The sequence below is a fragment of the Cupressus sempervirens genome, chromosome 3 (genome assembly GCF_028749045.1).
Source record: "Cupressus sempervirens isolate cs-2001-9-10 chromosome 3, ASM2874904v1, whole genome shotgun sequence".
In the NCBI taxonomy this organism is placed as follows: Eukaryota; Viridiplantae; Streptophyta; class Pinopsida; order Cupressales; family Cupressaceae; genus Cupressus; species Cupressus sempervirens.
The window spans coordinates 1,000,392,660-1,000,418,367 of NC_143120.1; the positions used below are offsets into that span (position 1 = coordinate 1,000,392,660).

General features: G+C 37.6%; 1 protein-coding gene across 1 annotated transcript in view; it reads right to left on the reverse strand.

Annotated features, from left to right (window-relative positions):
* Positions 1–25,708, reverse strand: part of LOC149570115 (Rubisco methyltransferase family protein) — a 222,807-nt gene that overhangs the window by 173,611 nt on the left and 23,488 nt on the right. Inside the window, exons 2-5 of the mRNA XM_089822778.1 lie at positions 5,328–5,491; positions 5,085–5,168; positions 4,807–4,864; positions 2,555–2,608 (exon numbers count right to left, since the gene is read on the reverse strand). Of these exons, the coding sequence (XP_089678904.1) occupies positions 2,555–2,608; positions 4,807–4,864; positions 5,085–5,168; positions 5,328–5,491 (360 nt within the window). The remainder of the gene's footprint in view (positions 1–2,554; positions 2,609–4,806; positions 4,865–5,084; positions 5,169–5,327; positions 5,492–25,708) is intronic.

Sequence of the window (25,708 nt, forward strand, 5' to 3'; positions counted from 1 at the left end):
ATCTGGATTTAAAAGTGTTCACTGATGCAGATTGGGTAGGGAATGTTGATGACAGAAAGAGTACAAGTGGAGGAGCTTTCTTTCTTGGAAAGAGGTTGGTTTCTTTGACAAGTAAAAAACAGAATTGTACATCCCAATCTACAGCAGAGGCTGAATATGTTGTAGCAGCAGCAAACTGCTCAAACATTGTGTGGTTCAAACAATTATTGGAAGGTATGAAGCAAGAAATCAAAGAACCTGTTGTTATGTTTTGTGACAACATAAGTGCAATTAACATATCCAAGAATCCAGTGATGCATTCAAAGACCAAGCATATTGCTATAAAGTATCACTTTATTAGAGAATTGGTACAAGAAAAGGAAATCAGATTGGAATATGTCCATACAAAAGAATAAATTGCTAACATATTCACAAAGCCTTTACCTAAGGATGCATTCTTGTATCTAAGAGGTAAGTTAGGGGTCATTCCCCTATTTGAAGCTTACTAAAATACAGTTTTAGTGATGCATCAACACAAACAAAATTGAAGATCAGTTGATGCAGCAAAGTAATGAAGACATTGCATATGAATCAGTACATCAAGTACAATGCTATTCATTTGATTTGTGTTGTCTTTGGCATGTGTTGTCAAAGAGGGAGAGTATACTGTCATATCCTACTGAAATTTGCAAAAATAATAAGAGTTTGTGTAAGAGGGAGAGATTATTATGAAAGAGGGAGATTACTATATTTGAGGAAGAGGGTGAAGTATTTTGTCAGTAAAGACCTGTCTTCAAATTTCATTCTGCTATGACATGTTGTGTTGCCATCAATGCCAAAGAGGGAGATTGTTGGATACAATTGTTCAATTGTGTGTTGTCTTTAATGTTACACAAATGTCATATTAGTCATCAGACAGAGTCTACCGAGCTCAGATGGTCAACAAGGCAAAAGACAGAGCCTACCGAGCTCAGAAGGTTAATAAAGAAGGTTTACAGTGTCTACCGAGCGTTCTCACTCTGTACCTTGAGGAAACAGTTGTTACCGAGATCTCAAGGTTAAACAAAAAAATTCAGTTGTTACCGAGCTCACTCAGTCATCAAAGGGAAATATGGCAGAAACAGTTCTTACTGAGCTCATGGACAGCGAAGGAATTTAGTTCTTACCGAGTTAACTCGACAGCCAAAGGATTTCGCAAATGTTGCAATGTTAACCGAGTCAAGACAATTAACTCAAGAAATTATTTCTGGAAGCAGTAGTTACCGAGCAGGGTCGGCCAATGAAGGATTTCATTGATTTATGAAATAATGTTTATTTGTTTAAAGTAATATCTGTAGCCGACTGATGTATGATTTATTGGTAAATGTAACTTATGAATGAGCCGACTTGATAATCTGAATGGTATATATGAGAAGTCAAGTTGCAAATTCTAAGTGTAAGTGATGGATTTGATGTAATATGAATGAGAAGGAAGATTGATTATTGTGAAAGCGAATTTTGAAGGATGATCAAAGATTATTGAGGAGCAGAAAAAATATATTTGATCGAAAAAGGATCTAATAGTGCAGAATAGAGATCTATAATCAGCAAATTCAGTTGCATCTTATTCAGGTCAATTCATTGTTACTTTCTAATCATTATAGCAGTGATTTCAAATCTCTTAACAGAGTTGGTTTAACAGCCATTTTGTAAATCCTCTAACAAGGTGACAATTCAGTTGAATTGTTCTAAAAACCTCTAGCAAGGCCACTTCTAACAGGGTGATTAAATCCTCTAACAAGGTCACACCTAATAGTGTGTATTGTAACCTTTAACAGGGTTGGCTCCTAACAGGGCTCACTTCAGAAGAGTGAAAATTGGTAGCTAGTTACTTGGTGGTTTTTCCCATATTGGGTTTCCATGTTAAATCTGGTGTCTCTCGTGTTCATTTTATTTACTTTTGCATGCATGAATCCTTGAAGATTAGTAACAAGTCAATTTACCGAGTTACAGCATTTTTGTTTACCGAGTATTAGCAATAACTAATTATTTAAGACATCTAAGGGATCTGTGAAATTATTTTTGTAGTAACTGATTCACATTCACCCCCCCCCCCCCCCCCATCTCAATTACTCCATCTATAATCCCAATAGAGTCATGATTCATTTATGCCACAAAACAGATGTGGTAAATCTACTTTGTGTTCAGTGCAAAGAATATAGACAAAAATCTATCTATAGAACTCAACCCCAATGATTCTAAAAGGAAACCCATGATAGAATAGCTAATCAGTACTAGGAATCCTCTACTATGATATGCAAGTATGCAAAGGAGTATCATTGATAAGAATGCATCTGAGTTGAAAGCGAGCTTTGAGCCAAGCTTTATGGACTAAACAAATCAATGGAATTGGTTCAAAATCTATTATGAGATTACACCTCAAAAGACTTCTATCTTGACCTCAAAGTTGTCACTAAGCACTTTGACTTGCTTTACACTACAAAATCTATTATTTAATTGAAAAAATTTATCATGTGTGCCATTTGATCAAGCAACTTTTGATGAAAATTTGATTGCAGAAATAAGTCTAACTCACCAAACGAGAGAAAAGGATACCAAATGCCCATTTTAATGTCTCCAAGTTAAACACCTGAAATAAAATTGAAAAGTTGTTTTAACAATTACATATAGAATTAATGTCAATGCCACAAAAAATGTGAAAGGTGTTATACTTGCATTCACTTGATTCTATTTCTGTAAATAAAAAATTCTGGTTTATTCTAAAAGAAAAGAGCTTAAGTTGTTAACAAATTGCAACAAAATGAATTTTTTTAATGAGTTGGGAAGCAGAATATATATACACATTTCTTCTATAATTGATAGTGATAGCATGCACTCTGCTGTGTGCGTGCTTACATCTTACTTCAGAAAGTATAGAAAACGGTATAACAACAGAACAAGTAATATAATGTAAATTGCAATGAATAGAAAGTGAATGATATAGCTTGATGAATCCCTTACTTGAAATGAGCTCACTTGTTTACAAATGTGAAGTTACATTCGAGGGCAACCTTTGTTGATACTTTTTAGATATACTAACTAAATTAGAATAAACTATAATTTAGCTGCATAATTAAACTCAGAGAACCTGATGCTTAATTCTACAGAAAACATATCCAAGTACTCTTTATGCCACCTGCATTACCCTACACCTAAGAGATAGACAGAACTTGAAAGATAGACAAACTCGTCACCATCTACTTTTGGTGTTACAGAATTATCGATAATTATGTTTATGTGCACAACTTAAGTCCAATGTAATGTCTATCATGGCAATAGAGTTGAAAATAAATTTCATTTCAACTCTATACTCTCATTTTATTTTATTTATGAATCCATCATAGTGGCACACAATCATTTGAAATTCAAATTTTCTAAATGATGCTTTATTGATGTCTTTTGGTATAAACAAACTAAGGCACAATAACCATCATTTTCCAGTCTCATCATCAATTAGCAGTCCCCAGTCATGATCCTCAATCAAAGGCCACTAGTCGTGTCCATTGATCATTAGTCACAAGATGTGACCTACATTGGCATTCCTCTCTCATGCTTTTTGCTCTTTCAAAGAGTTTATTTATTTAATTTCCAAATGACACCCTTGGAAGCTGGAAATCACACCATTCAACAGATGGCATCCATGCATAGGCTCTTGGGTATTCAGTTGAGTACTCCGCATATTTTGTCATCTTCATCATCAATCACCAAACCATGCATTTGAATAGTTAGCATCATTAATGGCAATATTATAGTTGACTGTTTTATGTTATTTGAACGGCTCGATTTCAAAACAGTATACTAAGTATGAAAATTCAGCCTTTCATGCTTGGGTCCCATACACAATAAACGACCACCCATATATCTGTACTCTTTGAACACTTATCAAGATTTAACACACCCTCATCCATAGGTTTGAACTTTAAACTCACATCAAATTTACCACTAATAAACAGATGGTGACCAATTATTTGATCCCTTTAGAATTTCCACCAAAAAATTGCAAAAGTCTCAGGCTCCAACCATGGATAGGCTTAACTTGTTATGACCATGAGCATCCTAGCATTGCATCATGAGCTTGCTACAGATCGTTTCAAGCATGTTAAATGTTAAGAAGAATATATGCAGTGGCTGATTGCTTAGTACAACTATAGCACAGCAGATTGGAAACAGTCTCCAGTCAAGCAATAAAATGTGATATATATCCATTCAGGGCAGCAAGGTTGATACAAGGAAAGTTGAATGATTAATATATTTACATAACTGCATCCATATTATCGCCTTTGATGATAGCTAATGTGGAAAGATGAACCTGAAAATTCAATGTAACAAAAACATAGTCTGAGTTTTGAGATTATCCATTAATTGATCCCTTCAGAATTTCCACCAAAAAATTGCAATAGTCTTGGGCTCCTAATCATGGATAGGCTTGAACTTGTTATGACCATGAGCATCCGAGCATTGCATCATGAGCTTGCTACAGATCATTTCAAGCATGTTAAATGTTAAGAAGAACATATGCAGTGTCTGCATGCTTAATACTACTATAGCACAACAGTTTGGAAACAATCTCCAGTCAAGCAATAAGATGTGATATGTATCCATTCAGGGAAGCAAGGTTGATACAAGAAAAGTTGAATGATTAATTTATTTACATAACTGCATCCATACCATCACCTTTGATGATAGCGAATGTGGAAAGATGAACCTGAAAACTCAATGTAAATGACAAATATAGTCTGTGTTTTGAGATTATCCTTTGAATTGGATGATGTCAAAATAAAGTTTTACCTTTTGTGGAAATAAGTCAGGATACTTGGAAAATATCCTGGTTTGCAAATCCCAGTGCCTGCAACAACTTTTCTACTGTGATGATCGGTTCCCATTGACACACTTTCCGAACAAACTATTCTACAATAGTAAGCATATTTAACAAATCAAAATTTAAAAGAAACATTAATCATTGAATTTTGTACTACAAAATGCCATATCCAATGAACGATGTGACCAAGATATAAAGAACCAAATAATGCCAGAGAAAATTTCAGAGAGAAAAGTCATGGCCATACGTTTCATTAACATCATTGATACATTCTATGGCTTGGATTTTGACTGGTGAGGCAGCCAAGTACATCTCCACTTCAGCACGAGACCTGAAATTGGAAAAAGAAAATGCAGAACATTGCACTTATCTAGGAAAGTAGGGCAACTGACAAAGAAAAGAGATAAAAATCATCTTCTGAAACCCAAAAATGTAGACTAACAATGATTCCATATTACATAAATGAATAATACCAGCAAGAATAAAATACCACTGCAAAATTGAGTATGGATGTTGAGGCAAGGCTGAAATGTATGCATTCCATTTTGAAGACCTATTCAGACTCGCTTCACTGATTAAATATACTGCAAGAAATGGCCACTCAGGCACACTGTTCCTACGCAAAATATCACCAAGGGCAGGAGAACTCCAGGCCTATAGTAAAATTAAAAAGAAATAGTGAGCCAATATAAACCAGTTACATAACCTTAAACAAGCACAAAGAAAAAAATCTTCAGAAATTGATTGATGATGACCATGACCTTAGATCCTGAAAATTCTCTCAATTCACTTTAACATCATAAATCTGATGCATAATACCAAAACAATGCCGCAATCAAAATTGTAAAACAGAATTTTATTTTTAAAATGTCATTTATAAATTTATAATCAACCCTTGCATTTGGAGTCTGGACAAAGGTTCATTAAAAAGCTGTCCATCAACAATTTGTTGGTCATAACCACATGAATCATTGACTATAAGAACCTTTAACATGTTAGTACTATATGTTTTTTTTATTAGTATATAATTATATAATGATATGTGTTGACTGATCATGCTGAAGGATGTAAAACATAATGTAGGACATTTGCACTGCAGGAAGTACACGCTGCAGAACATCAATGATGTAGGTCATTAATATGTTAACTATGCCACAGGAAGGAAGTCAAATATTAATTATAACTTATAATTGGTTGAACAATAAAATGTATGAAACTAAATGGTTCTGTGAAATGAAACATCAGGGTTTCTTGAAGCAGCAATAGGTGTTTTGATAAAAACAAATAGCAACAGATTGTGTTGGTAGGTTTTCAATAAGGTAATGGATATTGCTGTAAGTCTGTAATTCATGTTGCTGAATAATAACAAAATTTGATGGCTGATTTCTTTGTGGAGATTCCCCATATTGGGCAAACCATGTAAAATTGTGTGTTGTGTACATTCTTCCTATTTTTATTCATCTACTTTTTAAATATGCATTACAATTGTCATTTTCTATTTATTTCACCTATCAATTCCTAACATTATAATGGTCATTTTAATTGTTTTAGATATCCTTACGTACTTTACGTAATTTTTATAGTAGTCACTTCAGTCATATAAAATTATAATTTAAGGTACACTTCAAGTTATTCAAGTGTTTAATTTTACGTTTATGGCATCGTCTCAATGAAAAGATGTTGACTCTATTTTATTATCAGTCGACTATTTCTTCTTTTGTAATGTCCGCTTCTGCTGAGTAATCAAAAGCATCCCTTTTAGCCTATTTAATTCTCGAAGGACAATTTTGAGCTTTGTTTGGGAGTGATATAAGTAAAGTTGTCCTATAAAGTAATTTTCCTAATGACTTTACTTTAATTAATTTAGAGAGGTGACTTAATTGATTTAAAAGACAAATATTATAAAGTCACTATATAAAAGTACTTTAATGAATTATTTTATGACAAGAATTTTAAAGTAACTTGGGCAAAAGCTCTACGAGAAATTATAAAAGGTAAATTGCAAGCTCATTTACATATGCTTGATTCTATTTTTCTTGTGGACAATCAAAAATTGGTTTCCATGGTGAGATGTCTAACCTAGTCAAGTTGCAGGTGAATAACATAGTTTTAATAGACGTGTTGAACCATTGAAGATTGCATAATATATTTTTTTTGATGAATAGTCCCTTTCTATTTATTAAAATATTAAAGCTACATATTCACAAAAAAAGGGCCGGGGGATACAAACACCACCCCACGAAAGTTCACTCGTCTAAAGCCTAGAAAGCTTAACAACTATTCATAAAAAAAAAAGATAAGCAGCCCTCATGCGGCCAAAGCAGTGACAATCAATGGAGCAGGATCATGTTGGTCACCTTAGTAGGTGGATCAAAAGGAGCCCACCCGTCATCAGCAACAGCATTATCTTTATCTTTCTCTCCCTTCACCCTGGGAGGCGAGATCGCCAAGTCCGGGCGGGGGAACGACCACTTTGGGTCACTACTAGAGGAGGGCCAACCAAAATCAGCAAGAGCAAAAGAGGAGCAACTAGGGACCAATCAGAACCCCACCGCAAAGAGACAAAGTGGCGACGCAGGCCAACAAATTCACCCCTGGGAGAGCGGCGGGGAGCCTTAGAATGTGGCATCTAGGAGCGGATAGCAGAGGAACTGCAACACTGCAAATGACCACAGGGAGGAGTATGGTCCATGGAGGAAAAATCCGACAGCACTCTGGCAACCATACATGGCGTATTACCCCAATGGTTCAACAATTCCTAAAGGTGGGCCACCTCCAACGCAACCTTGTAAATTTGTACTTGAATTTGCATCATGGCGTTGTTACATATAAGCCTTAGTGTACATGGAGATATTAATATCCAAAAAACAGAGTAAACAAAATAGCACTTTTATCCTTTAACAAAGTAAATAAGATCTCTGGTCTGAAAGCATGCCAAACCTGAGAATACTTGAAAGGAATTCAAGGAGAATCTCCCAACATGCCAAGAAAAGGGCTCAAGCTGGAAGGATTTGAAAAACTCATGAATCCAGAGCCAATATTGTTGGGCCCTTCTACAAAACCAGAAGATGTGAAGAAAATTTTCAAATTTCCCACAGAAAGGGCACCTAGGATCTGGGGTTCCCAAATGCTTGAGCCAAGGGCCCAAAGGCAAACCTTGGAAAAGAACACACCAGGTAAACTGTGGAATCTTTAGCTTAGTGATAGCATTCCAGATGTATTGAATCCAAGACTCCAATTTTTCTGAGGAGACAGCAAATGCCATCTTTGTAATGTCCCCTTTTTAGCATTCATAGCATAATGTTGTCGTTAGCCTATTTCCCCACGGTCTCGTAGGCTAACCAGGACATTAAAGGGACTTAGAGGCCACTTGGCCTAGATAGTTTCAGTTGCAGGTCTTTCTGAGGGGTTTTGAGGCAACTTTGGACATACTTACTATTTATAGTAAGTCATCTTGGACATAGTCGGACATCCAGTGGCAGCGGTATGTCGATGGTAATTGTGTAAAATCGACAAGAAGACTTGTTTATCATTGATAAGATTTGTTATACATTGATAAAGCTATTTCATAAAGTTAAATTTAAATATTTAACTTTATTAATGCATAGATTATAGTTTGTGAGAAATATTTAAATTAAAAGAGTCCCCTTTATTTTATAACACATTGGAGACATAAGTTACATAAAGGGAGTTATGTTTTATCCTACATTGAGAAAACGAAGAATTGAGCTCTAGTGAGAACACTATAAAAAAAATGGAAGAGCTTCTTTTTAGTATGCTTGCATGAAGATTAATGTTATGTTGCTGGATATCTAATTATCGAGCTTGGAGGACGGAATCCCTCTTTGCTAGCATTCTCTTTGCTGTTGAAAGACATAGTCAGGAGGATTAACGGTGTTTCCAAACACACTGGGTTTCATTTAGTGTTTTGCTACAGTACAGATGAATAGTGTTTTGCTATGGTGCGCGTGAATAGCGTTTTGCTACAGTGCGGATGAATAGTGTTTTGCTACAGTGCGCGTGAATAGTGGTTGCTACAGTGCGCATGAATAGTGAATTTGCTACAGTGCGTGAACAGTATTTGCAACAAGTTTATTGTTTATTCTTGCTGATTTTGGCGTTTGGAAGGCTGCCAACTACAGCTGCAAAAATACTACAGCAACTAATTCCAAGTTTCTTCTGTCAAATTTTTATACTTTTGCATTATAGTTGTTGAATACGAGACTGATATTTTTCGCAGCATGTTAAACAATTGTATAAGCACATTTACATGGCAAAAATCAATATTTAATTAGCAAATAAGAAATTTCAGATTTTCCTATATATTGTAGTATGCGTGCCAAGTGTTTGACAAAAATGCTATGTTGAGTTATTAAGCAAATTAATTGATATCATAAAGTAGCTTGCAAGTTTCTTTATTTGGGCAAATTAGGGGAGGGTACTACAATCTTTGATCAGGACATCAACCATAGGCAAGTGAGTAACCAGCCAGAGATAACCCATCTTGGGTTTGTAATTGGTCATAGGAGTGGCAGGGTACCACTTCCAATCCTTCCACCATGGTTTCACTAACTAAACCCCTAGTTTGTGTAGAATTAGGAGGCACCACAAAAACTAGAAGATCAAATGTCTGATGATCTGGACAATTAAGCCTTATTTGGACTTGAATGTCCTCCCATGAGCTTAGACTCATGGTGGCCCTTAAAAAAGGTCTTTAGGAGTCAGGATGCCACGTTTGAGAAAATGCAAAGCATTGGCCCCTTGAACCTTAGCCAATGGGATTCCTTCAACAATAAATAAGGGGGCCCACCAAATGTTGTGTTGGTTCATAGACATGCCATCTCTAGCCCAGCGAAGCCAAGGTGTGAGGGCTTCCCAAGCTTTCACCACAAAAGTGCCCTTGATTTGCATTGGTTTAGGAGATATGAGAAGAGTTTGAAAACCAATCCCCTTCTAGGTTGATTTTTTGACTGGATACACTAAAGAAATATGGTGCCTCAAGAGAATCTTCCAAGCTTCATTGCCAGTGAGAGCACGAATGACCCATTTGGCACACAAGGCAATACCTTGCTTTTAAATGGATAGGAGGCCAAGGCCTTCAAACTCTTTGGGGAGACAACAGTACTCCCAAGCCACTCTGTGAAAGCCATGATGCTCGGAGTCCATCACCCAAAGAAAATCCCTCAAGAGACGCTCCAACTTTGTAAGAACCCTTACTAGAACTGAGCCAATATTAAACCACAAATTTCAAGTTCATAGCATAGGCATTCTGAGATCAAACATTTGTATGAGTATAGCATTCTGAAATATTCACTTATCTTTGAAATTCATTTTACCAAACACTTTGCATCCCATCTTCAAGCAACAAGAAAATTTTTGTTCTAAACTTGAAATTGAACATTTTTCTATTACAAAACAGCAGAAGACACAATAGCAACAAGTGCTACAAGTCTAGAAAATACCTCCTCACTCAGCAAACTTTTGTTTCTGAATTCTTATAGTTTATATGTTTAGATGTAATTTCATAACACATCACGGTATATAGTGCACAATTGTAGTATCCCATCCCTTATATTTGCAAAAGAATTCAGAATTTGTCTATGGCATTTTTACGAACAGTTGGTGTGCATTCCCAAAGATGAAAGTATTGATATTACTGTGATATTCTTGCTGTGAATGTTATTACCATTTATGGTGTGACCGATCAAAACAAATGATATATTGACAACCAAAAGTAGTTTGTACCAATGGCAGCTCAAGAAGAACAGTACTATTGCATTAATACATATAACTTATATTACAACTGCTGATAGAAATTACTAACTGGAATGCAAGATTAAATGAAGTAACTCCTAGCTCACGTAGGATGACATCTCAATATGCAGAAGAAAACATGTTGGAAGAAACCTGGGAAAGATGTACAGATCACGATTTCTATGATGGGCATGTGCTGCAGTTGGAGAACAACCCATGCTACCTATTATCTACCCACACATGTCATCTATCAAGCTGATACCTTCAAGCTTTCGTCCAACCTATTACCTCATAAGCTCCGTACCAGTGATCTAATATTCAAAGCCTTCCCTTCGGCTGACTATACATTTCTCTCTTCTTGCTGCAGTCTCAGGAAGAATGCATATAATCTTCAATCTATTGACTCTAATTCTTACCTGAACCATTAATGGTGAGATACCAGGTTTGCGTCTAGCCTCACTATTTTCCTTAAGGGGTTTCGTCCTTAGGAAATATCCAGTCACATTAACCAAACTTTAGGATTTGAGAAATTAACATATTTCATATTTTTCATGCTCCCAATCCCAATGTAGCTCTATGCTTTTATAATCTCGATATGAAGGACAACACAAACAACTAGGTAATGTGGAATTAAAAGCCAATGTTGTCTTTTAGTCACTTAAGTTACTCTATAACTTTATTATAACATTAAAATATTTAAATAAATCACTTAAGTCACTCGAACTTTGATATCTCTTGAAATACTTGTCTGATTGCCATACCGTCTGAAATAGGAATCTCTCCTCATAATTTCCCATGTGACCAAATACACTTTCTAAAAATAGAAAGGATCCATCTCTATTACTCTTCACTTACTATACATAGTAAGTATGGCAAATGGAGTCCAAATGATATCGAATGAAGGCCAAATCCATAAATCGCTGAATGTTGGAGATGAATCAATCCTCAGAAGACCCTCTAACCATCCTCATCAACCTACGAGGATCCCATATTAAGCTAATCCCTGAAATTCTTATGCTAGCAACAAATGACGATATTACAGTCCTCCCTTCCCAACATTGCTTGCCCTCAAGCAATCCAGCAATGACAATGAACTCCAACCTCCACCTGGATCCCAAATGAAGTAGTACATGACACCCCTGTTAACATTGAACCAATGCATACAACTAACATCATTAGGACCAACAACATAACTTGCAGTATAGCACTCAAAACTTGTGCTAATGATGTAGGAGTTAGAATATCACCAAAAGAATCCCCCACAAGAAATATCTTCATCCTGATTCTCACCCATATAATATAAACTGGATTGGAATCCTGATCAACAATCCCTTGAAGAGATGTAGCTTCAAAAGAACCATATGCACTCATGCCAACTGTATCAACCACAAGTGTAGCCCAACTCCACTCAGGTGAGTGATCACCATCAACCTCCAACAACGGATTGTCATAAGACAATGTTGCATCCATGTCAAACGTAAGACTATTCATGAAGTGAACATCACCACTTAGTTGATCGATAGTATATGACTCTATCACTACATCGCTCACCTCATCAACAATAACAAGTGTACTATCATCGGAGCACACATATACAATCGCTTGCATATTGCTAAACTCCTCATTGTATGGCTCAACTGACACAGAAGTGGCTGCTGATATGACAATATCCTCACATGCTCGTACTCCCACAATCGCTACATCGCCATCAAATACATGATCCAAGGAACTCATACCAACAACTGCATCATCTGACTTAACCTGACATAAATCCTCATCACATTCCACCTCAATTGTGCCCAACTATTGCAATGTCTCATAAGAAATATCCCGCAAATCTGAAGCCGCAACCATATCATCACCTTCCACTCTTAAAAAAAGTGTCATCATTCTCTGCTCAAATCTCGGCTTTGAAATTAGTTGGGTCATTTGTTTGTGATTTTGAAACATCTCATTCACTAGCACATCCAACTATTTCACAATACCCTGTATCTCAAAATCTCCCTCCATTAGCGGAGAAGTACGCCCTCTACGGGTGTAATGAATACCAAACCTTTTGTCACCATCCATAACATTTAAAACAAAGTCCTATACCTGTGGGTCAAAAGAAAAGTGATGAGCACTCCTCACAGTGTAATGCCAATGAAAATTCCCAATCTCTATCAAGGGTTCATCGTCATCAAAATAGAAATCAGAAGATGGTTCCAATCTTCGACTCTGAACTGTTGGTCGGGCATGATCCTGGGCAACCCTCTCAACAAACCCAACCAGAAAATCCCTATTGGGAAGCATTGTAGCCAAGGTCTCTACAATCTTCCTCACTAATCGTCAAATAGCCCCGAATGAGAGCACCCTCAGATATAATGTATGAAACCTCCTGCAAATCCGAGCTCTCAAGCAAATACTCCATGAATGACTCAGTACAGTACAAATTATATGTGGAAACATCAATCTACTCCCCCGCAATCCATAGCTTTTATCTCTCTGAAAATGTGACAATGCCAATTGTCCAATGCTACCAACTCTATGAAAAGAAGAAATAGATTCACTTCTAGGAGAAGGAAGCAAATCAACATGAGATCCCGTGTCCAGTGATACTCTCACCTCCTCTATACATACTACACTCATATCCTGGACGAATGTGTTTGCCACAACATCACATCCCTCATCCTCAATCGTAGAAGCAAACTCACCACCAACCACAATATGTAACTAAACAAGGTCTAAGGCTAGTGTTGACTATACTCATTCTAACTCCACGGTAACCTCATCCAACCGTGATTGTGACTCCTAAAGAGCCAACTGAGTAAACTGAAGAGAGTCCACCGTCACCTCAAGGTCCCAGGTGAGCTCAACCACCTCCTTTTTTTCTAACATCTCATAGCAAGTGCTACCCCACTCCAGAAGGTAATCTTTGTCATCAACTAACTAAGAGTAGCTATGCTTCAAGATCCTAACAGCCTCTCGAAGTGCATGAACCTCTGCTACAGAAAGACTATTATCATCGTGCTCATCTAACACAGAGGCACCCCAACCAGATGTAGCTACCATATGTCGAATAGCATCATAATGATCAAGAGATGAAGAAATGTCACTATCAGTCACCTTCAGCTGATAAATCACATGATGCCTTTGTAACCCCTGACTCCTATACAAGCTTTGTGTCTCACAAACTGCACTGTGATAGGAACTATCCACCACAAGATCACTCATACATGCGCAATCGTCCTTGCACAACTTAGCATTCGAGATACAACTATTATGTACCTCAAACAACTCCTCTAAAGAAATAGAAGCCCTCGCAATCTCAATCTCCCCACATGTCTCAACTTCCACCTCAATAGTAAGATCGTGTAAACATTGATCCTGGGACTCATCCAAAACCTCATAGAGTCATCACCCAATATCTGACAAGGGGTATCATACCTGGTGCAACTCATAGCATCATCCAACAAATCACCAGAGGGGTCCATACTGTCTACATCCCCATCACCTAATAGAGCCTCAACTATCGTCACCTGACTCTGCACACATGACTCTATGTCAGGCTGTGAATCAATAATGCTAGAGCATGAACCCATATCTACTAACTCCATTGTAACACCCAAATCACCGACATCACAGTTGGGTGACTCCATACATGCATCGGTCCCACCTAAGGAAGCAATTGCTTCTTGTACTGGAGCAACACTATGACAACTCCCATACAAATCTCCAATAATAATTCCCTCCTCAAGAGAGCCTAAAGTATCAGTAGTAATGACTGCATCAACTGTCTCTGCACTAACTGCAACAATTCTAGGGACCTCAACATGCTGAAGCTTAGTGCCGCTATCCACCAAGGGTACTGATACATCTACCGATCTCTATGAAATGGGTCCATCACCAACACTACAGATAGGACTAGCAGGTGTCGTATTAAATACAGGTACATTTGCATCATGGACACGTGTCGTGGAAAACTCAAGCTTCCTTCCCTGCAATCTCAATGTCGGCCTTCTAAAGGCAAAAACCATATACCTCATTGTCCTCTCAACTATCTCTGGATCTGACAAGCTCTCCTTTTTTGATTTAAGTATTGAACAAAGGACAAATTTTGCTTAACTGGATCAGGGGAATAAATCCCATTCATCGTATATTTTCATAACATTATCTGGTAGCAAGTTTGGTTTCCCGGGTGGTGCTACCTCTTCCTCTACATTAAAAACAGGCATCAAAGGCCTGTCAGTGTTCCGTGTGGGGGGCCCAGCAACTCGGGGTGATCCTGCCACACTACCACCTCCACTGTGATGACTCTGGGTTGCCTTGTGAGGCAGAGCTAACTTCTACATAGCACCTGTAAGTTGCTGAAGTGCAATAGCTATATTGTTTTGTCCATCTCTAATAGCCCTCAAGGTATCCCTCACTTCCTGTTCTTGTTCATTCTCATTACGAGCCATCTAGATATCCTGTACTTATTCACCTTGTTCAACCTGTTCAATCTGCTCAATCTGATTCAACCTGTTTACCTGTTCCAAAAATTAAGTCCTCATCAACTGAATAACTATCCTCAATGTCAATTTGATCTGAAGATTCTGCTTGTTTAGGTTGGAGGAGACCAAATTTATAAGGTTTCTTCCTCATGCCTAATTGTCATGTTTCCTGTTTAAACCAACCTGTTACATAATAAATTTTCCCACAGGTTGGCAGGACTTATGGCTCTAATACCACTATAAGAACCCTTACTAGAACTGAGCCAATATTAAACCACAAATTTCAAGTTCATAGCATAGGCATTCTGTCAAACATTTGTATGAGTATAGCATTCTGAAATATTCACTTATCTTTGAAATTCATTTTACCAAACACTTTGCATCTCGTCTTCAGGCAACAAGAAAATCTCTATTCTAAACTTGAAATTGAATATTTTTCTTTTATAGAACAGCAGAAGAAACAATAGAAACAAGTGCTACAAGTCTAAAAAATACCTCCTCGCTCAGCAAACTTTTGTTTTTGAATTCTTATAGTTTATATGTTTAGATTTAATTTCATAACACATCACAGTATATAGTGCACAATTATACTATCCCATCCCTTATATTTGCAAAAGAATTCAGAATTTGTCTATGGCATTTTTACAAACAGTTGGTGTGCATTCCCAAAGATGAAAGTACTGATATTACTATGATATTCTTGCTGTGACTGTTATTCCGATTTATGGTGTGACTGTTCAAAACAAATGATATATGGACATCCAAAAGTAGTTTGTACAAATGGTAACTCAAGAATAACAGTACTATTGAATTAATACATATAACTTCTATTACAACTGCTGATAGAAATTACTGACTGGAATGCAAAATTAAATGAAGTAACTCCTAGCTCACGTAGGATGACATCTTAATATGCAGAAGAAAACGTGATGGAAGAAACCTGAGAAAGATGTGCAGGTCACGATTTCTATGATGGGCATTTGCTACGGTTGGAGAACAACCCACGCTACCTGCTATCTGCCCACACCTGTCGTCTATCAAGCTGATATCTTCAAGCTGTCATCCAACCTATTGCCTCATGAGCTCCGTACCAGTGATCTAATATTCAAAGCCTTCCCTTTGGCTGACCGTACATTTATCTCTACTTGTCGCAATCTCAGGAAGAATGCATATAATCTTCAGCGTACTGCCTCTAATTCTGACTTGAACCAATAACGGTGAGATACCGGTTTGTGTCCATCCTTACTATTTTCCTTAAGGGGTTTCGTCCTTAGGAAATATCCAATCACATTAAGCAACCTTTAGGATTTGAGAAAATAACATATTTCATAATTTTCATGCTCCCAATCCCAATGTAGCTCTACGCTTTTATAACCTTGATATGAGGGACGACACAAACAACTAGGCAATGTGGGATTAAAAGCCAATTTCGTCTTTTAGTCATTTAAGTTACTTTATAACTTTATAATAACATTATAATATTTAAATAAATCACTTAAGTCACTCAAACTTTAATATCTCTTGAAATACTTGTCTGATTGTCATGTCATCTGAAATAGGAATCTCTCCTCATAATTCCCCATGTGACCAAATACACTTTCTAAAAATAGAAAGGGTCCATCTCTATTACTCCTAACTTACTATGCATAGTAAGTATGGCAAATGGAGTCCAAATGATATCGAACGAAGGCCAAATCCATAAATCGCTGAATGTTGGAGATGAATCAATCCTTAGAAGACCCTGTAACCATCCTCATAGCCTATGAGGATCCAATATTAGGCTAATCCCTGAAATTGTGATGCTAGCAACAAATGGGGACATTACAAACTTTAGGTAGGAAGCTTTAGAGGGAGCCCAACATGAAGAATAATAAACATTGGTATCAGCTAGAACCTTTGAGCAAATCTAGAATTTACCATCCAGAGAAAGAGGCTTGGCAATCTAGTATTCAAGCTTTTTCTTAATTCTGGCAAGCACGACATTCCAAAGCTCAACAGGAAAATCCTGGAAAGCAAAAGGAATGCCTAGAAAGCAGAAGCATCCCCATGTTGAATCTTCTTCCACTCGTACTGGTTGAGCCAAGAAAGAGCTGGAAGAAAGGATTGCCTATAGCAAAGAGTTTTATGCCATTGAATAGCTGAGCTTGAGGCCAAGCAAAAGGTGTCCAGACACTACAAGGCTTTGGCAATATTTTCATCATCCTCGATGAGAGTGAGGAAGAAATCATCAGCAAAGTGCCCATTGACCAGTTGGGAAGAGGAATCCGGTAGGGAGATGCCACGAACCAAACCAGAGGAGATGGCATTGGCAAGCAAATACCCAAATCCCTTGGCAGCAAGCACATAGAGCATTAGGGCAAGAGGACAACCCTGGTGGATGGATCTAAACAACCCAAAAGAAGAAGATTGCCTGCCATTGATAGTGAAGCAAGCAAAAGCATCCCCAAAGAGCATTTGCACCAACTGAAGCAAAATAGAACCAAACCCAAGAGCTTTAATCATAGCAAGAATGAAAGACCATTCAATCCGATCATAGGCTTTGGCAAAGTCAATTTTGAAGAGTGTTTGTTGCTTAGATTAATGAGCCCACTCCATACCTTCCCAAACAGCTAATGATATTATCCAAGATGTATCTGATTTTGATGAAGCTAGTCTGCTCAGGGCGCACAATCAATGGCAAGAGATGGCAAATCTTGAGGGCCAATGCCTTAGCAATGATCTTATAGGAGACATTCAAAAGCGTGATAGGTCTCTAGTTACAAATATCTTCAAAATCCCCAGCCTTAGCTATGAATTTAATGTTTCCTTTATTGATAAGACTGCCTAGACATTTAGAATGAAAAGCTTCGAGATAAATTACATCCTTATCAAATTCAACAATAATTTAACATTTCAAGATGACAATGGAAACACTCCTAAGCTGTGGGTGAACTATAAAAGGAGTAAATCTCCAGATAAGGCCAGCTCCTAGCTTGCTCACACCTCAAAACTACTTAACTTTCCAAGAAAAGGGAAGAGAGAAAACTGAAAAAACATAAAACTTAAAGCCTGAGCTTAAAAACTTTAACAAAGACGAACAACTTATGAATGATACTTTGTCCCAGATGCGAAGAAAAAGAAAATCATAACCTATTATGGACCCCAATGAATAAATATTTCATTAACTAGCGTGAATGATGCAAATACTAATAAGGAAAGATGATATTCACAAACTAGCACTTGACATACTGAACTACAATATCAAGTAAGATGAAGAGCTCTACAAATGAGATAAGACCTACAAAATATATTCGATCTTCCACTAAAAAACTGAGTTACAAACCAATAATGCCAAAAAAAACCAAGGATAAAAGTCACTTAGTCTCTCCAAGTCACTAGTCAAAACTCAAAAACAAAATGAGTTCAAAAAACTCACTAAGTACACCTCAAACAACCCTTAGGTTAGATGCCAGAAAATAGCCCCCAAAAAAGGACTTAGAAACCTCCAAAGTAATGTCCAATCAATCCCTCAAGCCCACTAAGTCATAATAAGACCTATGACTCATCGTTAATTGTCCCTAAAAGGCTCAAACTGACCATAAAGACCTCTTAACTGACAAACAAAAGTCAAATTTGACCTCCAGTCTCCTATATTCCCTCCACATGTCTCCAAACTGACTCGTAACTCATAAGTCAAATATAATATCCTAATAAATACTAAACTCCACGTGTCATGTTTGATCTTATAATGCATTTTTAATAATAATAACTAATGTATTTGAATGGTTTATAAATACCATTAAATAATTTGTTTCACAAAGTGCAAATGCAACAAAAACAATGACATAGGAAGACTAGGATATTAAAATCCGCCCCCCCCCCCCCCCCGCCCCAACAGCAAAATAAGTAACATGGATTTATCAATTTAAAAAAAACACAATATGCCCGAACTCCAAAATTTATGAAATACAACTTGGGGGCATATACATTGGCATTTTGCCTTGGAAAAAATTCATTCTTGCCATGAGCTTTGTTGGAAATCATGAGAGTTGTGGTTAGGGTTTAGGCAATTGCCATAAGCCAACCTTGGACATCTCTTTTTCCAGTGTGGAGTTCTGAAACTCGATGTCATGAATGGACATAATGCATCTTCTTCTACCATCTCTTGCCACTATGAAGGTGTTATACGCATGATTATTTGGGTTTATCATACTGTCATTTATGGGTTTTCTGTGCTTTTCCACCTCTGAAGCCTCTGGAGTTTCTAATGCTTTTGTTGTAGCTAATTGCTAACAGCGACTGGGTAAGATTTTCTCCTAAAAATGCAAAAAATGTTTATGTTTTCTCTTGTTGTTGAAGGTATCGAGGCCGCCATTAATGGTTATTTCTACTTTCCTTGCTGTTAGAGCCACAATCTCTCTTTCATTTCCAATTTAAAGTTGTCACCTTTGATTTATCTAGGACACCAAAGAGGTTAAGCTCCACAATCTTTTTAATCTTTCTTCCTGGAAATAAATTATAAATATCAACAGTTGCAAGTGCCGAGAACTTGGTATTTTCGCTAGCCTCGTAAAGATGTGTTAAACATAGCAAGGTTAGTCCATCTTCCAATTCCTGTAGTGTGATGATAGCAACATTTAGTGGTAGCTCATACCCTTTTGCCAGTGCCGAAAATTGGGGTTCCTTAATGTAACTTTCATCTTCTACAGTTGCAAAGAAAATTTGTAGAGGAAAGAGTTCTCTCTATCCCTTCGTATGTCTCCATTCTGAAGCTTGTTCTATAGGATTTATATTCAAAAATATTTTACCTTGTACAATTAAGTCGTCGCGTGTCTTGTTGTCATTGAAGCATACTATTTTATTCAAGTTTTCAGTAGCACCCGTATTATCATCATGGAGTAACCGCCTATGAAGCATCAGCTCTAGCTCCCCATCAAAGACACTTGAACCTCCAACAGAACGGTCAACAAGCAAAGGAAATTGTGTCATTTTTTTCAAATATATCCCTAGATTCAGTGTCTTTGTCATGATAATATATGCATCTCATTTGATTTTCCCTTTGTTGGACGCCATAGATGTACCTAGTATTTTCTGCTCATTATGGAGTTTGATATCATGAAATGGACATATATTGTTTTGCTAATGTGTTTTTCTCTTAAAACTAACTTGAAACCCAAAATGGGTTTTCCTTCATTCATGGTATTTCGCACCAGAATCGTTTCATGCTACAATACCTCTTCTGGTGTTTTGATATCTTGAATACTTCCCTACTATCAAGTCATGAATAATAAATTATTCTGGATGTATGAGATTTTAACAGCATCTTTCCTTACAGCATTCCTTCTTATTATTTGACTGCAACGACCTAGAAGAGAAACCATTTTTCTCTTGTTTTTTTACAGAATGGAAGCGAGAAAACACACTCAGACGAATATTGAGGCAAATATTTATTATTCTCGAACTTTGTATTTTCACACCAATGTTACCTTCAAAAGCAATATCTACAATTACAATTTCAACTATTTCTGGTCTTTTGATGCTGTATTTTAACATCACCTTTCCCAACACTGTATATATAGTATGTCGTACGTAAGACGCTATAGCATTTGAAGGGAAAGATGCCAATGTCATATATGCTACCTCACACATTGCTTCAACAAGTTTTATTTTGTCATCCCAGAGGCATTAAACTATAATATATGTATATCTTTCCTCAGTTGTTCATCATTGTGATTGACTAACACGATTGTGACACCAAATACAGATGCTCTCATATGCCTTTTCCTACTGAAATTTATCTATAGTCCAGCCTGCATACAATCTTTTGGACATATTGTCCAATCCTGTCTCAAAATTATTCTTGAAAGTTTTACTCAATTCAGCTTTGCTTGAGGGTTAAAAAAATTCTGTTGTTCCTCTCTTGAAACTTCTATTCCAGCTGGGCATTTACTTTCGCTCTCCTTTTGCTGATTGTCTTGAAAATCAGCACTAACTGATGATTTTAAATATATTACAGCATTTTCTTTCAGTTGTAAATTTAATTCCATTGTTGTAGCATGTTTAAAATCATGAATATATTTCTCTGCTTGTTTCTATGGAATCATTGATGCACTTCATTTCCAAGCTGATTTCAAGCAAGAATGGACTTGTAACTATTTGGCAAAAGATATTGCAGCTAGCTGTAAGGTTTCAAACTGATGTAAATTTGTCCCTTAAACAATTAGAAAATACCATGTCCTTTTTCCTTATTGAATAACTTGCTGTAGCATTCTTTGTTTTAAGAATAAAAGGTCATAAATGAATACATACCTTTAATATCCTTATTGTACTTTTGATCAGCTCTAATGATCCAACCTCTTATAAGCACGCTAGGCTCAATAACCCTTGTGGGAGCCTACGGTTATATCCGCGTACTTGTTAAGAGATTGGATGTTGCACAGGAAACAAACATGTTAGAAAAAATAAATCAGGATTCTAAGATTTTTTGGATGTAAATGCATGTGTAGGGCAAGAGGATAGTTTGTTGGCCATTGCTTAGATCATTTTGATCTAACTCATTTTCGCATTTGCAGGATTTGGAGCAGGAACGTGGAAAAGCAGGACAGCGGAAGCAAGCGTGTGGACAACCAGCAACAAGCCAGTCATGGCTGGCACCTATGAACCCTTTTGCTTTTCTGTTCTTTCTTTCTGCACTTGTATTTATGTGTAAAAATCAGGTTCTAATTTATTTTTCCTTACTAGTCAGTTTCACTGCCTGTGTGAAACACTATGGACATTTAATAAATAAAATTACATTTTCGGAAAAACTTATAATACTTGTTTTATATTTGCTCTTTTTGGTAATGCTTTTCGTCATAAACTGTAATCTATAGGCATGGAATGCCAAGTGTTTGATAATAAATCATTTCAGCAGTATGACCTTTCTATTTGAGCTAATAGGTCAAATAGGTAACAATAAACTTTATGTAGGTCAAGGCCAATGGATTCCCAAAAGGTTTTATAAAATTCACGGGGAAACTCATCACTCCCAGGGGCCTTTGTGATGTCCCCAATCTCAGATGTCAAATTAGATAAATAATCACAGAATGATGAATACAATATTTAATTAATAATAAATACTAAAATATAATCAATTATTATTACAATAATATGTAATGTCCCTGTCATAAAATAAATGTATTCAATTAAACCTTCTTAGTGGGCCGATTGATTTAATATATCTCAGACCCATTTTAATTTAATTATTTTCGTAGTTAAGTATGGCCATCAGCTATCTTTGTACACCCTTGGAAGGTTTTCTCGACGGGTATTTAAGCACGGCATGTAGGTAGTTGTAGGTATGCAATTTGGATTATTATCTCTATACTGCAAATTCCTATTGGAGTTCTTTATTGTTCGCCATTTTGGAAGTAAAAGATTTTCCCTACTTGGCTTGTCTGATTTTGGTGGGATTCAACCCTCACCCAATTCTGTCACCTGAAATACTTCGCTCAAATCTGGCAAATCGGAATACAATCTTTGTAGCAAATGCATATATATATGGAAATGTATTGAATTATTTATTCTATCATTTTATAGCATATTTGGTGAGTGTGTTGTCTTGATATCAAATACAATTCGATCTCCACATTTTGGAAGGCCTCAAGTTCAATAGTACAACCTCCCAAGCCTACCGTACGACCTCCAAGTTCAGTCACACGACCTTCAAGCCTACTATACGGCCTAATTCACTGCTCTCTCCCGTACCTAGATGCCCTTCACACTACCGTATGGTCTTGTCCTTAATACCGTACAGCCCTCCTTGCAATACACTCTACCGCCACCATACAGTACTGTCTCTAACACCGTATGACCCTATTTTCCCACTCTCGTATGGCCCTATCTTCCCACTTCCATATGGAACAATCTCTTCATTATCGTACGGCCAAAAATTGCTTACCGTGTGGCCTTCAAGTGCTTCCGTACAGAACACACTACCTCCTGTTTGGTTACCGTATGGACTACCTACTTTAGCTCCCCTACCATATGGACCCAGTCACTGCTGTGTGGTCACAGCAAATCTCGCATACCATACATTCAACATTTTTCTTGCATTTTGTAAATTTTGTTGAGGATTTAGATTGATATCACCGATCAGACTAGTATTCGGAGGTCGGGAACATCAAGTGGTATCAGAGTTTTTGATTCTGCCAGCCTTTAGAAGTGAATGCAAGTTTATACTTGAAGGAGAAGGCAAAATAACCTCATTGCTAGAATGGCAAATCATCAAGATCCTACGGCAAAACTCATGAATCTTTTAAGAGAGCTCAACAGAAACCAAATACAAATCAACAAAACCCAAAGGCTGATGCAGGACACACTACAAAAATTATCCAAGAGAAAGACGGTAGGAGAACAAAATGGGCATAGCGACAAAAAGGGAAAACTTTCAACCCTCTCACTCTCAACCATCGACATCTTTCCAAGAATAGAAGCACTGTGCAGAAAAAGAGAGCCTACTTTTCTGGAAATGCAAGAAAAACTTTGGGAAGATTGGCAGAACATGAATATGGAAGGTAATATATATTACAAAGACTATGTTAATCTAAGAATGAGATATTCTAGCGAGGGAAATTGCAGTTATTTTAATGATCTCAGGAGAAAGATCGGAAAGGTAAACTTATCGCCATCTGATGGATCTGGAGCCATTATCGCATGTTTACCACACAGGTAAAGAAATCAACGCATACAGACAATAGAACACGAACAGCAGAATTATATTCGCATATGCCAGAACATACATTAGGCTTCATAATATTCGCAATAGCAGACGAATGATGCTTTACAATGATCCCAAACGGGATATAAATACTACCGCCGAACCTTCCCGAAGGAGTCCGTCGGCCACAACATTACATCCGCTACAAACTATTTACCCGTCGGCTACAAAATACAAAACACCGACGACAGTCAATCCGTCGGCTACAGAAACACCGTCGAACCCATCCAGTCGGCTAACACCATCCCCCCAAAAAAGAAAAGTCGTCTCCTAACGACTGACAAAATATTTAAGACAAATTAACAAACAAAATACATTAACAAAGTGACTACAACAAGAGAAATCTGCTTCTGACACATCACTGTCACCTTCGTCCCGTGCCTGTAGCCTCTGCTAACACAACACTGCCTCCTTAAGCTGACCTTGATAGCCACCTGTGCTGCTTTCTCTGTCCAACTCCTCGGTACCCTGAGCCAAGTGTCGCTGCACTGCCTCCAACTAGATGATCAGCTCCTCCCAAGCTCTCTACGCATCCACCAAGACAGCCTCACAGCCAACACCAGCTCCCACTGCCTCTGGTACACAGAAAGTCCATGCCTGCAGCAACTTCAACTCTTCTCAACTGGTCAGACTCCCACGACTGATATTCGCAACCACTGATGCTTCCCCTTCCCTTTGGCATCATCTGCTACTCATTCCGAACAGTTTGATTCTGTCGTCGTTTTTTTTTTTTTTTTTTTTTTAAATTATTTTTAGCAAACCCTCCTGCTTCTGTTTGTCTGTCAATTCCATGCAAAAATGGCTTATTTCTCCTTATATTTGTTTCCTCCGTCCATTACAAAAAATCTCACTCTGGATGTGTCGAAGTCACCTTTCCCACGGACCGTTACGGTAGCAGATAACCATTGGAGGAGTCCGACTCAAATAAGAACCTCCAATCCCGTTCCTTCAGCTATTACATCTTATGGGCATGGTCAAGTGAGATCCTCCAATCAAAAGTAGTACTTGATAACCCATCGACTCACTTCCGTTCAAGATTTCCAAAACCGCCGGTAAAAGTGCTTGAGATGAATGAAGATTTTATTGTGCCACCGAAAATTACAGGCATAAGTCGAAATGGTTCTGTGTGATTGGGTCTACGACTGCTTCAAATATGGTAGATTCAACTCAGTTGGAAAGAATGGTGGTGGTGGTGCAGATCCATCTTCTCATCCTGTGCGATTTTTTAGCCAGCAAACTTCTTTGCCCCTCCCGCTGAGAACTGCTACCCCTGCACGATTCAATTTCCTTCTGGCAACGAATGGCATACAGACAATAGAACACGAACAGCAGAATTATATTCGCATATGCCAGAACATACATTAGGCTTCATAATATTCGCAATAGCGAATGAATGATGCTTTACAATGATCCCAGACGGGATATAAATACTACCGCCGAACCTTCCCGAAGGAGTCCGTCGGCCACAACATTACATCCGCTACAAACTATTTACCCGTCGGCTACAAAATACAAAACACTGACGACAGTCAATCCGTCGGCTACAGAAACACCGCCGGACCCATCCAATCGGCTAACACCGCACAATCATGGGTTTTGAAGGTAGATACCTATTTCCAACTCAATCCAATGCCCGAAGAGGAAGCAATCAAATTTGCGGCACTTCATCTCGAAGGAGTGGCGCATGAGTCGTGGCATCATGGATGGACACTCTCAGTCACGACCAAGTAACCTCTTATCTTGAGTTCACTGTGAGACTCATTGACCGTTTTGATGGGAAGGATGCTGAGCTAAACTTCAAAGATCTAGCTCAACTTAAGCAAACGGGCATGGTAGACAACAACATCACTGAGTTCCAAAGGCTGTCGGTATTAGTCACAGACATTTCTGAAAGACGTCGAATTGTGT